General features: G+C 48.0%; 1 protein-coding gene across 1 annotated transcript in view; it reads right to left on the bottom strand.

Moving 5' to 3' along the window:
* OTUD4 (OTU deubiquitinase 4) overlaps positions 1–17,191 on the bottom strand; it is a 147,654-nt gene that overhangs the window by 104,230 nt on the left and 26,233 nt on the right. Inside the window, exons 4-5 of the mRNA XM_075348081.1 lie at positions 2,916–2,962; positions 2,106–2,178 (exon numbers count right to left, since the gene is read on the bottom strand). Coding sequence (XP_075204196.1) covers positions 2,106–2,178; positions 2,916–2,962 — 120 coding nt within the window. The remainder of the gene's footprint in view (positions 1–2,105; positions 2,179–2,915; positions 2,963–17,191) is intronic.

The raw sequence follows: 17,191 nt of genomic DNA, 5'->3' as shown, positions 1-17,191 counted from the left end.
GGTTCCCAGCAAGCCCGCTTAGCCTGTCTGAGGCTGCGGTCCGTGTCGGAGTTCTCACCGTGGGATCTGGGTGCCACCCCAGGAGCCCTTTGCTGTACCGACCGAGAGGGGCCTGGGGGCGATGAACTCACAGTGCCCTGGCCCTGTGTTACCGGTCTGGACTGCAACGCTTCTAGTATCTTAGCAGACCATCTGTCCATAGACTGAGCCATGGAATGTGAAAGCGACTCAGAGAGTTTCTCAGTCAGAATTGCAAACTCTGTCCCTTCCATCTGTGCAGTGGAAACCGGCGGTACCACCTGAGCCGGAGGCTCCGGCTGAGTGAGTGCCACAGGGGCCGAGCATTGTCACCATGAGGGTAGGTGGAACCTGCAGGTAACATAGCCGCACAAGAGGTACAGGTTGCAAAATAAGCCTGTGCCTTGGCACCCTTGCTTTCTGCGGACGACATGCTGTTGTCTCCTCTTAGAGTGATTAGCCAAAAGCAAATAATGCAGCCGAATAGAGAAAATGTATACAATATATATATATATATATATATATCCAGCACCTGACAACTGGTGTGGCTTACCGACCGCCCAAAGCGGTGGTGTGTCCACCAGATTCCCTGCCTGGGACTCCCAGAGCTGCAGAGCTCATTCTGAAATCCTCCACCGGCAGAAGTGATTATAACAATGGCTTGCCAGCGTTCAGAGGGGAGGAGGGAGCCTTGGGAGTGCCTAATAAAGTGCGGGCATCTGGTGCCCCACAGTGCTCAGTGAGGGGGGAGGAGGATACCAAAGCATGCTCCAGCCCTCACTGCCGACGTCCAATCGGCCGTCCCGCCCCTACCCCTGACTGGCAGGCCCGGGGGCGGGAGTATATGGTACTAGGCCGCAAAAGCCGGGGACTAAAGTTAAAAAACGCGGCCGGCAAACAGGCGCGGTCGGCGCGGTAGTCCCGGTCTCACAAACCACACAGCAGCCGCTGCGGCGTCTGTAACACAGGCGCTGCATGCACCGTCCCTAAGGGGACACAGAGTACCTTATGGATGCAGGGCCCTGTCCCTGATGATATCCAGTCTCCTGTCCGTCAGGTTCCCCCAGGGGCTGCGGATGGAGCCCGGTCCCAGTGAATGGCGACCGGTTAGGATCCCACTTCTCCCAGAGCCTCTAAGGGATGGGGAAGGAAAACGGCATGTGGGCTCCAGCCTCTGTACCCGCAATGGGTACCTCAACCTTAACAGCACCGCCGACTTAGTGGGGTGAGAAGGGAGCATGCCGGGGGCCCTGTGGGGGGCCCTCTTTTCTTCCATCCGATACAATCAGCAGCTGCTGCTGACTAAATGTGGAGCTTGTGTGCATGTGTGCCTCCTTCAACACAAAGCATAAAACTGATGGGCCCGTGATGCACGGGAGGGTGTATAGGCAGAGGGGAGGGGTTACACTTTTTAAAGTGTAATACTTTGTGTGGCCTCCGGAGGCAGTAGCTATACACCCAATTGTCTGGGTCTCCCAATGGAGCGACAAAGAAACACTGATTATATTATATTATATATCCATATATAATATATATATCCATATTATATATATATATATATATATATATATATATATATACACATATACATATACACATATAATATGGATATATATTATATATGGATATATAATATAATATAATCAGTGTTTCTTTGTCGCTCCATTGGGAGACCCAGACATATATATATATATATATACACACACACACACACACACACACACACACATACATACATACATACATACATACATATATATATACACATACATACATACATACATATTATATACACATACATACATACATACATACATACATATATATATATATATATACACATACATACATACATACATTATATATATATATATATATATATGTATGTGTATGTATTAGTAAAAAAAAACAAAAGCATTCATAAATATGTGTTAGGCTACATCAACTAAACTACATACCCGAGTCTATAAAATGGCTGAATTAAGTATTTTAGGTTATGCAATTCTCACCCCTAACACAACAGATTAGCTTATAAGCAAATTGCATAATGACCCCGTATATTATAATTGTACAAAAATCCAACCAACCTTATCAGAAAAGCCATTATCAGTGACACGAGCAGGAGGGGCATTAGGTTCTTGATAAATGACAAAATCTTTGCTAAAGAATGAAAAGTAAAAACACTAAGGTTTAACAGCCAACAGGATATATTACCCAATTGCAATACATTACTGAATCAAAAATACTTTGCAAGATGCTCAGTATATGACATTTCTAAGATATTGCACGGCACTAAGAAAAGGAACGCTATGTGAAAACACATTTAGCTTCAAAAGGGAATGTAGAATTTCTCCATATACAGGATCCTCTGGATCTCCAAGTAGAAGTTTGGCTTAAAAAGAACCTATCATCACAGGTAGCATGAACCAGACACTGGTACATGATTTCAGCCACGGAGGTTTTATTCCGAAACACTGATCTCGTAGAAGTGATGGCATTCCCGGGGTTTGCGCATGTGCAAATCGATAGTCTGCACCTGACGTCACCAAGACCTTACAGCGCATGTGCTATCCCCCGGGAATGACATTACCTGTACGAGGTGGGGGAGCAGGTTACTGAAAAAAAGGAACCTCTCCAATAATAAAAGAGAATAATAAGCCCAAGAGGTCTGCGGATGGCCAGACACCATTATCACCTCAACTGCATAAAGCAGATATTTCATAGTTTATTTGTATCTACAATAGCATGTATGATTTTTATGACCGCTGACATTGTACAGGACTACACCTGAGCAGTCTATGATGTGATGATGAGGATTTGCTTACACTGTAATATCACTACTGACAATACGTTTCTTAAATTTTTATTGTAAATAGAAAATTAATGACTATACCTACCTGAACATTAAAGAAAGGGCACTTATTTCAACTTGACCAACCCATTCCTATAGGAAATAAAGAATAAATAAATAAAGAAATAGAAATAATAAGAAAAAGAAACGAAAAAAACCCTCAAACATTTACCTAACCTAAAACAGAGAAATAATGAAGATAGGCCAATCACTACTGTTACTGGAAAATTGAGAATAAAACCCATAACAGCCTTTAAATCCAGCTAGGACGACCTCTTAGAGGGATGCCATACTTTTAGTAATGAAGGGAATAATACCAGCATATGCTAATTTGTGTACAATCAGGGGGTCAACTTGTTGGATCCCCAATGATCCCAGGGTATTACAGCACCATCACAGATGTGACGTACAGTAATATTTATTCATTTCTATAGCGCTATTAATTCCACAGCGCTTTACATACATTGGCAACACTGTCCCCATTGGGGCTCACAATTTAAGGTCCTGATCTGTATGTTTTTGGAGTGTGGGAGGAAACCGGAGAACCCGGAAGAAACCCACACAAACACGGGGAGAACATACAAACTCTTTGCAGATGTTGTCCTTGATGGGATTTGAACCCAGGACCCCAGCGCTGCAAGACTGCAGTGCTAACCACTGAGCCACTGTGCCGCCTACCAGAACTGTGGTCCATAGCTGGAATTAAAGCAACATTTAAGTGAAGGGGCTAGGTTAGTAACAGACAGTGAAAGAGAATAGCACCAGTCATGAAAAGCACAGCTCCTCCTATAAAAGTCTAGGTTCTCTAGAGAAGGCGTGAGTGAGGATCCTGCTACAATTAACACCAAATTGCATTGTAAATGCTTTATTATCTGCCTAATAAGATATTGCTCTGATCTTGTGAGTTCCTCTAATACATCCACTTAATGTGCCCATTTTACTTAGAGAGAATTCGGCCAAACATTTTGTTCGCCGGCAGCTATTGTTCCTCACTTCCCCATACACATGCATGCTCAACCTAGCTGAGCATGCATTGTTTTTCAATGGGTTGAGTGGAGTAAGCTATTGCTGGACATTTCTGGTATCGACATATGAATGGCAGTTCTAATGAACAATGACCTATCCCTTCTCCTCTACCACCATCTGTCAAGGGAAAAGTCAAGAGATTCTCATACTCTTTAGGTGGTTGGCCTATGCAACTCAAATTAGGTGGTACACCTGATATTAATAATTTCCACTATCGGTTGTAATTAAAAAAAAAAAAAATGTTCCTGTGCCGAGATAATCTTACAGTGCCTTGCAAAAAGTATTCGGCCCCCTTGAAATATTCAACCTTTTCCCACATTTCAGGCTTCAAACATAAAGATAAAAACTTTACATTTTATGGCGAAGAATCAACAAGTGGGACACAATTGTGAAGTTGAACGAAATTTATTGCTTACTTTAAAGTTTTTTAAAAAAAATAATAAACTTAAATTGGGGCGTGCAATATTATTTGTCTCCTTTACTTTCAGTGCAGCAAACTCACGCCAGAAGTTCATTGAGGCTCTCTGAATGATCCAATGTTGTCCTAAATGACTGATGATGATAAATATAATCCACCTGTGTATAATCAAGTCTCCGTATAAATACACCTTCTCTGTGATAGTCTCAGTGTTCTGTTTAAAGCGCAGAGAGCATCATGAAGACCAAGGAACACACCAGGCAGGTCCGTGATACTGTTGTGGAGAAGTTTAAAGCCGGATTTGGTTACAAAAAACATTTCCAAACCTTTAAAAATCCCAAGAAGCACTGTGCAAGCGATCATATTGAAATGGAAGGAGTATCATACCACTGCAAATCTACCAAGACCCAGCCGTTCCTCAAAAATGTCATGTCAAACAAGGAGAAGACCGATCAGAGATGCAGCCAAGAGGCCCAAGATCACTCTGGATGAACTGCAGAGATCTACAGCTGAGGTGGGAGAGTCTGTCCATAGGGCAACAATCAGTCATACACTGCACAAATCTGGCCTTTATGGAAGAGTTGCAAGGAGAAAGCCATTTCTCAAAGATACCCATAAAAAGTATTGTTTAAAGTTTGCCACATCAATTGTCCGTGATGGTGAACTCCGCCCTTTCGCGTAACTTCGTGCGGAATTCTATCTGCCGGAATCTCATGGGTTTCAGTATCTCCAGATCATAGTAAACAAGACAGGCGGGAGGGCACCAAAGATAATGAGGAAATAAATAAAGATGGGATCACAACCACTAGCACATTCAAAGCCAACAATTATGGTACACAAGAGAAAAAAGAAAATGTGCAACAAGTGGGATCACCAGAAATGACCATGTAATATCATTTTATTAATCAAAAAAGACATACAAACACACAGATGTTCATTAAAAACAATTAAAAAAGCAAAAAGCTTATACATACATTTGGTACCAATAATATAGGCCACCAAAATGCACCCCACCCTCTCAGCAAGCCAAAGAGAAACCCCACATGATAAATCAGAGTAAATGTGATAGCCAAAAGACCTTGTTCAATCAATAACAGGCAGCGAGCACGGCATACTAAACGAAACAATAGCAAGCAGAAAGACAATTGCTGCATACAAATACCTCAAAGCCGCATGAAAGTAATCTGCCCTGAAGACAAATGTCTGGAACAAGTAAGGCAAATCACATACCCAGGGGTCCTGCACGGGGTAAATGGCAAAGCAAATATCATGAGAAGGGTGGGGTGGAAACCCCACGCGTATCGCTACAAGGAGTTGTAGCTTCCTCAGGGGAAAGTGAGGCACACTATGGTAGGTATGTCTTAAATAGCCATTATAATCAAAGAAGATTGCTTACCAGCATGGGCAAGGAGGAGGAGGGAGAGGTCGCTATGCAACCTGAAAACGCCGATGGGCGCCGCCATTGTGAGTCATGTGATCAAATCCTATGATCCTTTTTGGCAGGCAAACGTCACAGCCCGAACGCAAGCTCCCATGCAAGGTCGCTATGCAACCTGAAGACGCCGATGGGCGCCGCCATTGTGAATCATGTGATCAAATCACATGGTCCCTTTTTGCAGGCAAACGTCACAGCCCGAACGCAAGCGCAGTAATATCCGCGCCACAAGCACAATTAGCGATCCCTTAATATAATGAAATGGGTATACAAAAGACATATGTATTATACACCATGCATACGAAACAGGTAATACATATGTGCTAGATGAATAATACAAGTCACTTTGTATATACGGAAATCCACATGAGTCTGCGCATGCGCAGTATCAGTAACAGATCCCCGAAGGGACATTTCGAGTGCAGGGATGAAAAAACCTGACAGCACAGTGGTAATATTCAAGTTGCCACTAGAGGGACATTGAGTGTCAATCCATCAGACGGGTACCTATATTACGCACACACAATGCTGATATGTCACGCACAAACACTTATGGCCTGCATCACGTGTCCATATGACACCATGCCAAAAACAGTGCTTCTCATCGTGCATGCGCCGAGATATCAGCAATGTCCCATTTGAAAACAGGGAAATGATCTCAGTGGGCAGCACAGCCCACTAAGGCCAGTATAACTGAATAACAAGAACTCAAGCATTCACAATCTGTGCGCACAGAACCACACGCATACATCCAATAAAAATTGAATATGGATACTACTCCCGAAGGAAATTTATCTCACCACTTAATGCGCATGCGCTATGTAAATGCATACTAGCATAGAGGACTCTGTTACCCAAAGTACGGGCCTACAGGGAAACCACACAGCCATTGTATAAATTTGTCACAGAAAACAGTCTTTGTTCAAGGACATACCAGGAAACAGTACAGGTACACAAATCCCCATCCCAGATTAGCACAAAAATAGACCTGTGTGCTAGGATGACACAAGCACATAGTCTGAGTACATGAAATAGGTAATATGCATATGGAGGACCATAAGGGCACCAAGAAGACCAAATTATTAATACAAAAAGCCCCACTAAAGGGTTGGTAAGCTACAAGGGGGTATAGCCAGAAACCGCCTCGGAATTACAAGCAGGTCATGAGACCAAACTGAGCGAGCAAAAGGGTGTGTTCTGGTCACCCATACAAATATAGCATGTTCACATGATATATAAATGTCCAAAGAAAGGGGGATTGCTAGGTAGAAATAATGTCCAAATAAATTGCAGAGTCCCATTGAGGCAGGTCTTCACAGAAGTGGTCAGCAACTTGAATGTATCCATCACCGAAAGGTAGACAAAAGAACGCTTCAGATCACAATTCGGGTAATCCCACAACTCAAAGGGCCAAGAGAGATGGAAAAGCCCAGAAGGACGGACTCCAGTCTGCACGTCACTGGACATCAAGGAACAGACGTCCAAAAGTGATTATTTGTATGTACATAAATTCTTCACGAACTGTAGTCAACAGACCCTGTTCAGGGCAAATGGAGCCAAGCCCACATGGTCAGGACCCTGGAATGTTAAAAAGGTAAATACAAAATCATTTGGGGTCGTGGGGCTAGATTCTCTTCCTTCCCAGTCATTGGAATTATCAGTCAGATCACAGGGCCCTGGCGGTCTTATTTCCAAACTATACTCCTCCCTCATTCGGGCCAAAACCATGAACAGTCCTCTTTCTGTCCGGGAGAGGTGGAGTGCCAGGATCTCTGAAATTGATGATGTAGTGTGGGATGACATTGTCGAATCCCACACTCTGGTCTCTCCCGCAATTAATAATAGACTGATCCAATTATATATACCGTATTTTTCAGACTATAAGACGCACCGGACTATAAGACGCACCCTGGTTTTAGAGGAGGAAAATAGGAAAATAAAACTTTAAGCAAAAAAATGTGGTCATGACACACTGTTATGGGGCGAGGATCTGCTGCTGACACTATTATGGGGGTAATGTCCCCAAATTCTCTACTAAGGTACCCCATCCTGGTAATGATCCTCCTGCCTTGTATATGATCCTGCTATAAACCCCCATCCTGCTCATATTTCCCATCCTGCTTATATACCAGCATCCTGCTCATATTCCCCCATCCTGTTCATACACCCCCCATCCATCCTGCTCATATACTCCCATCCTGTTCATATACCCCCATCCTGTTCATATACCCCCCATCCTGTTCATATACCCCCCATCCTGTTCATATACCCCCCATCCTGTTCATATACCCCCCATCCTGTTCATATACCCCCCATCCTGTTCATATACCCCCCATCCATCCTGCTCATATACTCCCATCCTGTTCATATACCCCCATCCTGTTCATACACCCCCATCCATCCTGCTCATATACTCCCATCCTGTTCATATACCCCCCATCCTGTTCATATACCCCCCATCCTGTTCATATACCCCCCATCCTGTTCATACACCCCCCATCCATCCTGTTCATATACCCCCATCCTGTTCATTTACCCCCCATCCTGTTCATATACCCCCCATCCTGTTCATATACCCCCCATCCTGTTCATATACCCCCCATCCTGTTCATATACCCCCCATCCTGTTCATATACCCCCCATCCTGTTCATATACCCCCCATCCATCCTGCTCATATACTCCCATCCTGTTCATATACCCCCATCCTGTTCATACACCCCCCATCCATCCTGCTCATATACTCCCATCCTGTTCATATACCCCCATCCTGTTCATACACCCCCCATCCATCCTGCTCATATACTCCCATCCTGTTCATATACCCCCATCCTGCTCATATACTCCCATCCTGCTCATATACTCCCATCCTGCTCATATACCATCCTGGTGTATGGCCTGTATCCTATAGCACAGAGAAAAAAAAAACAAACGTTTATACTCACCTTTTCCTCACTCCCTGCAGCCGATTATCTTACTCTCTGCACCAGTGACCTGTGTGTGTGTGTGTGTATGTGTGTGTGTGGAGCCGTTCCCCTGCAGCACGCGATGTCTTCCTGTCTGTGCCGATCAACTGATCAGCACAGATCAGCTGACCGGCACAGACAGGAAGACATCGCGTGGTGCAGGGGGACGGCTCCACACACTGGGACGGGTGAGTACACTGATTTACTGCACCCCGCGCTGATGATGACGCGCGGGCAGCAGTGAATACAGCCGCACATGATCACTCCAGGCTGTAATTGCCAGGGGTGATCATGCGGACCGGCTCTTTACTATGCGCGCGTCCCCGCTCGTCCTCCCGCCCACCTGTCAGCGCCGGCTTCTACGCTGAGAGATGGGCGGGAGGATGGGCGTGCGTATGTAATGAGCGGGCCCACGTGGTCACAGCAGGCTGCTATAGCCTGCTCGTGCCCCCGATGACCCGCTCCACCGCAGCACCTCATTCCCCGCAGCTACAGTCAGACCATAAGACGCACCCCCAACTTTCCCCCAACATTTGGAGGAAAAAAAGTGCGTCTTATGGTCCGAAAAATACGGTAATACACCAGAGTTATATCACTCCCCAGAGACTGAAAAAGATGAATAATTTGGTGGGGGTGGGTTGTCCGAGATGCGGGAGAGACGGTGCTGATTTCTGGCACATGATATGGGATTGCCGGGTCATTCTCTCCTATTGGGGTGAGGTTGTAGCGACTCTTTCCACCATACTTCAAAAAGCGGTTGCTATGAGCCCAATCCTGTGTTTATTCGGGGTGGTGGATGTACACTCCTGGTCCCAAGATGAGAATCTATTAATAAAAAAGGTCCTGTTTTTGGGCCGGAAGGGCATTATACTAAATTGGATGAGCACTCATCCCCCAACTAGAGCCTCTTGGATTGCATTGGTAAATGCTATAATTCCATTAGAACAATTTGTATATAAGACGAGAGGTTCTTTACATAAATTTGACAAAATATGGGGTAGATGGTTGGGTTCGCCCTTGACCGGAGGATCACCCGGTTCCCTGACCGATAACCTACAGTCATTACTATCGCAGTAATACTCGATATTGCTCCAGTGATGGGAGAGGAGAAATATGTAATCCATGAAACTCCGTATCAGTAATGTGACGTGGTCCCTGACACATGGGTTGTACATTCCTTGTCAATATGGGCTTTTTTCCCCAGGTTGGATATGGCTCGCGAGCTGACACCTTTGAAATATCTACTGTACTAATGCCATGCTAAAAGCAATAGATGTTGACCTGATCGTTGATGCATTATTAATCTAGCTATTAACCAATTTACACATATTTTTATTGTACAAATTGCTGAATTGTCTTTGATTGTAATGATTTACTTAACCTTCAATAAAATGAGTTTTAAAAAAAAAGTTTGCCACAAGCCACCTGGGAGACACACCAAACATGTGGAAGAAGGTGCTCTGGTCAGTTGAAAGCAAAATCGAACTTTTTGGGCACAATGCCAAACGATATGTTTGGCGTAATAGCAACACAGCTCATCACCCTGAACACACCATTCCCATTGTCAAACATGGTGGTGGCAGCATCATGGTTTGGGCCTGCTTTTCTTCAGCAGGGACAGGGAAGATGGTTAAAATTGATGGGAAGATGGATGGAGCCAAATACAGGACCATTCTTGAAGAAAACCTGTTGGAGTCTGCAAAAGACCTGAGACTGGGACGGAGATTTGTCTTTCAACAAGACAATGATTCAAAACAAAGCAAAGAAGGGAATTTTGTTTACTTACCGTAAATTCCTTTTCTTCTAGCTCCTATTGGGAGACCCAGACAATTGGGGTGTATAGCTTCTACCTCCGGAGGCCACACAAAGTATTACACTTTAAAAGTGTAACCCCTCCCCTCTGCCTATACACCCTCCCGTGCATCACGGGCTCCTCAGTTTTGGTGCAAAAGCAGGAAGGAGGAAGACTTATAAATTGGTCTAAGGTAAATTCAATCCGAAGGATGTTCGGAGAACAGAAAACCATGAACCAAACGAACAATTCAACATGAACAACATGTGTACACAAAAGAACAACCAGCCCGAAGGGCACAGGGGCGGGTGCTGGGTCTCCCAATAGGAGCTAGAAGAAAAGGAATTTACGGTAAGTAAACAAAATTCCCTTCTTCTTTGTCGCTCCACTGGGAGACCCAGACAATTGGGACGTCCAAAAGCAGTCCCTGGGTGGGTAAAAGAATAACTCGATAAAAAGAGCCGAAACGGCCCCCTCTTACAGGTGGGCAACCGCCGCCTGAAGGACTCGCCTACCTAGACTGGCGTCTGCCGAAGCATAGGTATGCACCTGATAGTGTTTCGTGAAAGTGTGCAGACTAGACCAGGTAGCTGCCTGACACACCTGCTGAGCCGTAGCCCGGTGCCGCAATGCCCAGGACGCACCCACGGCTCTGGTAGAATGGGCTTTCAGCCCTGAAGGAAGCGGAAGCCCAGAAGAACGGTAGGCTTCAAGAATCGGTTCCTTGATCCACCGAGCCAAGGTTGACTTGGAAGCCTGCGAACCCTTACGCTGGCCAGCGACAAGGACAAAGAGCGCATCTGAACGGCGCAGGGGCGCCGTGCGAGACACATAGAACCGGAGTGCCCTCACTAGATCTAATGAGTGCAAATCCTTTTCGCATTGGTGAATTGGATTAGGGCAAAATAAAGGTAAGGAGATATCCTGATTGAGATGAAAAGGAGATACCACCTTAGGGAGAAATTCCGGGACAGGACGCAGAACCACCTTATCCTGGTGCAACACCAGGAAGGGGGCTTTGCATGACAGCGCTGCAAGCTCCGACACTCTTCGGAGTGATGTAACTGCCACTAGAAATGCCACCTTCTGCGAAAGACGTGATAAAGAGACATCCCGCAGCGGCTCGAAAGGTGGTTTCTGAAGAGCCGTTAGCACCCTGTTAAGGTCCCAGGGTTCCAGCGGACGCTTGTAAGGTGGGACTATGTGGCAAACTCCCTGCAGGAACGTGCGGACTTGCGGAAGCCTGGCCAGGCGCTTTTGAAAAAAATACGGAGAGCGCCGATACTTGTCCCTTGAGAGAGCCGAGTGACAAACCCTTGTCCATTCCGGATTGAAGGAATGAAAGAAAAGTGGGTAAGGCAAACAGCCAGGGAGTAAAACCATTATCAGAGCACCAGGATAAGAAGATCCGCCAAGATCTGTAATAGATCTTGGCGGACGTTGGTTTCCTGGCCTGTCTCATAGTGGCAATGACATCCTGAGATAATCCTGAAGACGCTAGGAGCCAGGACTCAATGGCCACACAGTCAGGTTGAGGGCCACAGAATTCAGATGGAAAAACGGCCCTTGTGACAGCAAGTCTGGGCGGTCTGGAAGCGCCCACGGTTGACCCACCGTGAGATGCCACAGATCCGGGTACCACGATCGCCTCGGCCAATCTGGAGCGACGAGAACGGCGCGACGACAGTCGGACCTGATCTTGCGTAACACTCTGGGCAGCATCGCCAGAGGAGGAAATACATAAGGCAGTCGAAACTGCGACCAATCCTGAACTAATGCGTCCGCCGCCAGAGCTCTGTGATCTTGGGACCGGGCCATGAATGCCGGGACTTTGTTGTTGTGTCGTGACGCCATGAGATAAACGTCCGGCGTTCCCCAGCGGCGACAGATCTCTCGAAACACGTCTGGGTGAAGAGACCATTCCCCCGCGTCCATGCCCTGACGACTGAGAAAATCTGCTTCCCAGTTTTCTACGCCCGGGATGTAAACTGCGGAGATCGTGGAGGCTGTGGCTTCCACCCACTGCAGAATCCGCCTGACTTCCTGGAAGGCCTGACGACTGCGCGTGCCGCCCTGGTGGTTGATGTATGCGACGGCAGTGGCGTTGTCCGACTGTATACGGATCTGTCTGCCCTCCAGCCACCGATGGAAAGCCAATAGGGCTAGATACACTGCCCTTATCTCCAGAACATTGATCTGAAGGGAAGACTCTACCGGAGTCCAGGTTCCCTGAGCCCTGTGGTGGAGGAAAACCGCTCCCCACCCTGACAGGCTCGCGTCCGTGGTGACCACAGCCCAGGTTGGGGGTAGGAAGGATTTTCCTTGCGATAGAGAATTGGGAAGGAGCCACCACTGAAGAGACGTCTTGGTTGCAAGGGACAGAGAGACATTCCTGTCGAGGGAAGTCGACCTCCTGTCCCATTTGCGGAGAATGTCCCATTGGAGTGGCCGCAGATGGAATTGCGCGAACGGCACTGCGTCCATCGCTGCCACCATCTTCCCCAGGCAGTGCATGAGGCGGCTCAAGGGGTGTGACTGACCCCGAAGAAGAGATTGCACCCCTGCCTGCAGAGCAAGCTGTTTGTCCAGCGGTAGCTTGACTACCGCTGACTGTGTATGAAACTCCATCCCGAGGTAAGTCAGTGATTGGGTCGGTGTCAACTTGGATTTTGGGAAGATGATTATCCACACAAACTGCTGGAGAGTCGCCAGAGCGACGGTAAGGCTGTGTTGACACGCCACCTGAGAAGGTGCCCTGACTAGGAGATCGTCTAAGTAGGGAATCACCGAGTGGCCCTGAGAGTGTAGGACCGCCACAACGGATGCCATGACTTTGGTGAACACCCGTGGGGCTGTCGCCAGGCCGAAAGGCAATGCCACGAACTGAAGGTGTTCGTCCCCGATGGCGAAACGCAAGAAGCGTTGATGTTCGGGTGCGATCGGCACATGGAGATAAGCATCTTTGATGTCGATCGATGCTAGGAAGTCTCCTTGTGACATCGAGGTGATGACCGAGCGGAGAGATTCCATCCGAAACCGTCTGGTGCTCACATGTCTGTTGAGTAGTTTGAGGTCCAGAACGGGACGGAATGATCCGTCCTTCTTTGGCACCACGAACAAATTGGAGTAAAAGCCGTGACCATGTTCCTGAGGGGGAACAGGGATCACAACTCCTTCTGTCTTCAGAGCGTCCACTGCCTGAAAAAGTGCGTCGGCCCGAGCGGGGGGCGGAGAGGTCCTGAAGAAACGAGTCGGAGGACGAGAGCTGAACTCTATCCTGTAACCGTGAGACAGAATGTCTCTCACCCATCGGTCTTGAACATGTGGCCACCAGGCGTCGCCAAAGCGGGAGAGCCTGCCACCGACCGAGGATGCGGTTAGGGGATGCCGAGAGTCATGAGGAGGCCGCCTTGGAGGCAGTGCCTCCGGCGGCCTTTTGGGGGCGTGACTTAGACCGCCACGCATAGGAGTTCCTCTGGCCTTTCTCCGGCCTGCTGGACGAAGCGGATTGGGACTTGGCGGAGGGACGAAAGGACCGAAACCTCGATTGAATTTTCCGTTGCTGAGGTCTCTTAGGTTTGGACTGGGGTAAGGAGGAGTCCTTTCCCTTGGATTCCTTAATAATCTCATCCAATCGTTCGCCAAACAATCGGTCGCCAGAAAACGGTAAACCGGTTAAGAACCTCTTGGAGGCCGAGTCTGCCTTCCATTCGCGCAGCCACATGGCCCTGCGGACTGCCACAGAATTAGCGGATGCCACCGCTGTACGGCTAGCAGAGTCTAGGACTGAGTTCATGGCGTAGGAAGAAAAAGCTGACGCTTGAGAAGTCAGAGACGCAACCTGCGGAGCAGAATTACGTGTGACTGCATTAATCTCCGCCAGACAAGCTGAGATAGCTTGGAGTGCCCACACGGCTGTAAAGGCCGGGGCAAAAGACGCGCCCGTGGCTTCATAGATGGATTTCACCAGGAGCTCTATCTGCCTGTCAGTGGCATCTTTTAGCGATGAACCATCTGCAACCGATACCACAGATCTAGCCGCCAATCTAGAGACTGGAGGATCCACCTTGGGACACGGAGCCCAACCCTTAACTACGTCAGAGGGGAAGGGGTAACGTGTGTCAGTAAGGCGCTTAGTAAAGCGCTTGTCCGGAACCGCTCTGGGCTTCTGGACAGCATCTCTGAAGTTAGAGTGATCGAAAAACGCACTCCGTGTACGTTTGGGGAACCGAAACTGGTGTTTCTCCTGCTGAGAAGTCGACTCCTCTACAGGTGGAGGTGGGGGAGACAGATCTAACACCTGGTTGATGGACGAGATAAGATCATTTACTAAGGCGTCCCCTTCAGGTGTATCAAGATTGAGGGCAACGTCAGGCTCAGAGCCCTGAGCTGCGACGTCCGCCTCGTCCTCCAGAGAGTCCTCAAGCTGGGAACCCGAGCAGCGTGAAGAAGTCGGGGAAGATTCCCAGCGAGCCCGCTTAGCCGGTCTGGGACTGTGGTCCGGGCCGGAGTCCTCCGCGTGGGACCTAGGGCCCAACCTGGGAGCGCGCTGCGGCGCGGACCGAGAGGGGCCTGGAGGCGACGATCCAACAGGGACCGGGGCCTGTGTAAGGACCGGTCTGGACTGCAAAGCTTCTAGCAGCTTGGCAGACCATTTGTCCATAGACTGAGCCATGGATTGTGAAAGTGACTCAGAGAGTTTCTCAGCAAAAGCAGCAAACTCTGTCCCTGCCGCCTGGACAGGGGGAGCAGGGGGGTCTACCTGAGCAGAGGGGCCCACTAGTGACCGAGGCTCCGGCTGATCAAGCGAAACAGGGGTCGAGCATTGCTCACAGTGAGGGTAGGTGGAACCCGCAGGTAACATAGCCCCACAAGAGGTACAGGTCGCAAAAAAACCCTGTACCTTAGTACCTTTGCTCCTTGTGGACGACATGCTGTTGTCTCCTAGGAGAGTGATCACTGAGGGTATATGGGAAGGGGTATACAGCCCGACCGAACAGAAATATGTATATAATACGTATCTATTCCGGCACCCTAGGGGGGACCAGCACCGGGTGACCGGTGTGGCTTACCGACCGCTAAAAAGCGGAGTGTGTGTCCTCCAGATTCCATGCCTTAGGTCTCCCAGAGCTGCAGAGCTCTTTCCTGATAATCCTCCACCGGCAGAATGCCAAAAACATGGCTGCCGGAGCTCTCAGGGGAGGAGTGGAGCCGTGGGCGGTGCTAGAAAAAGTGCGGGAATCTGGGGTCCTCACAGTGATCAGTGAGGGGGGAGGAAACATACAGGATGCTCCGGCCCTCACATCCGACGTCAGGTCGGCAGTCCCGCCCTTACCCCTGACAGGCAGGCCTGGGGGCGGGATTTTTGCTACTAGGCCGCGATGAAGCCGGGGACTAAATTTAAGACCGCGGCCGACAAGCAGGCGCGGTCGGCGCGGAAGTCCGCCGGTCTTCACAAATCAGCAGCTGCTGCAGCATCCGGGAAGAAGGCGCTCCATGCACAGTCCCCATGGGGACACAGAGTACCTTATAGATGCAGGGCCCGGTCCCTGAGGATGAATAGACTCCTGTCCGGCAGATTCCCACAGGGGCTGCGGAGGGAGCCCGGTCCCAGTGAATGGATGACCGGTCAGGATCCCACTTCTCCCAGAGCCACTAAGGGATGGTGAAGGAAAAACGGCATGAGGCTCCGGCCTTTGTACCCGCAATGGGTACTTCAACCTTAACAGCACCGCCGACATAGTGGGGTGAGAAGGGAACATGCCGGGGGCCCCGTGGGGGTCCTCTTTTCTTCCAACCGATATAACTAGTCTGAGAATGCATGAGTGGATGTGTGCCTCCTTCCACACAAAGCATAAAACTGAGGAGCCCGTGATGCACGGGAGGGTGTATAGGCAAAAAGGAGGGGTTACACTTTTAAAGTGTAATACTTTGTGTGGCCTCCGGAGGCAGAAGCTATACACCCCAATTGTCTGGGTCTCCCAATGGAGCGACAAAGAAATCTACAATGGAATGGTTCACAAATATATGTATCCAGTTGTTAGAATGGCCAAGTTAAAGTCCAGATCTGAATCCAATCGAGAATCTGTGGAAAGAACTGAAAATTGGTGTTCAAAAACGCTCTCCATCCAACCTCACTCAGCTCCAGCTGTTTGCAAAGGAAGAATCGGCAAGAATTTCAGTCTCTCGATGTGCAAAACTGATAGACACATACCCCAAGCGACTAGCAGCTGTAATCGCAGCAAAAGGTGATGCTACAAAGTGTTAACTTAAAGTGGACAAATAATATTGCAGGCCCCACTTTTCAGTTATTTATTTTTTATAAAAGTTTAAAAATAAGCAATAAATATCGTTCTACTTCACAATTGTATCCCACTTGTTGTTGATTCTTCAACCAAAACATTAACATTTTTTTCTCTTTATGTCCAAAGCCTGAAATGTGAGAAAAGGTTGAAAAATTCAAGGGGGCTGAACACTTTCGCAATTTGTGCCCTGCTATGTACTGAGTAATGGCTGTGTTTGACCGTACAGATTCATGGTCTGATCATACCACAGATCCCGGGCAGGGGAGGATGCAAAAATAGTATAAAGAAATTACAGCACTGGATAACAGCTGATTTTGTGAGGTAAAATATTTCACTGCCTGTTTTTAAAAAACGGATTTTTGTGAACTCACCGTAAAATCGT

This window comes from Anomaloglossus baeobatrachus, chromosome 1 (assembly GCF_048569485.1).
Source record: "Anomaloglossus baeobatrachus isolate aAnoBae1 chromosome 1, aAnoBae1.hap1, whole genome shotgun sequence".
Classification (NCBI taxonomy): domain Eukaryota; kingdom Metazoa; phylum Chordata; class Amphibia; order Anura; family Aromobatidae; genus Anomaloglossus; species Anomaloglossus baeobatrachus.
The sequence above is the reverse complement of the archived record's forward strand: the minus strand, read 5'-3'. Positions and strand labels throughout refer to the sequence as shown.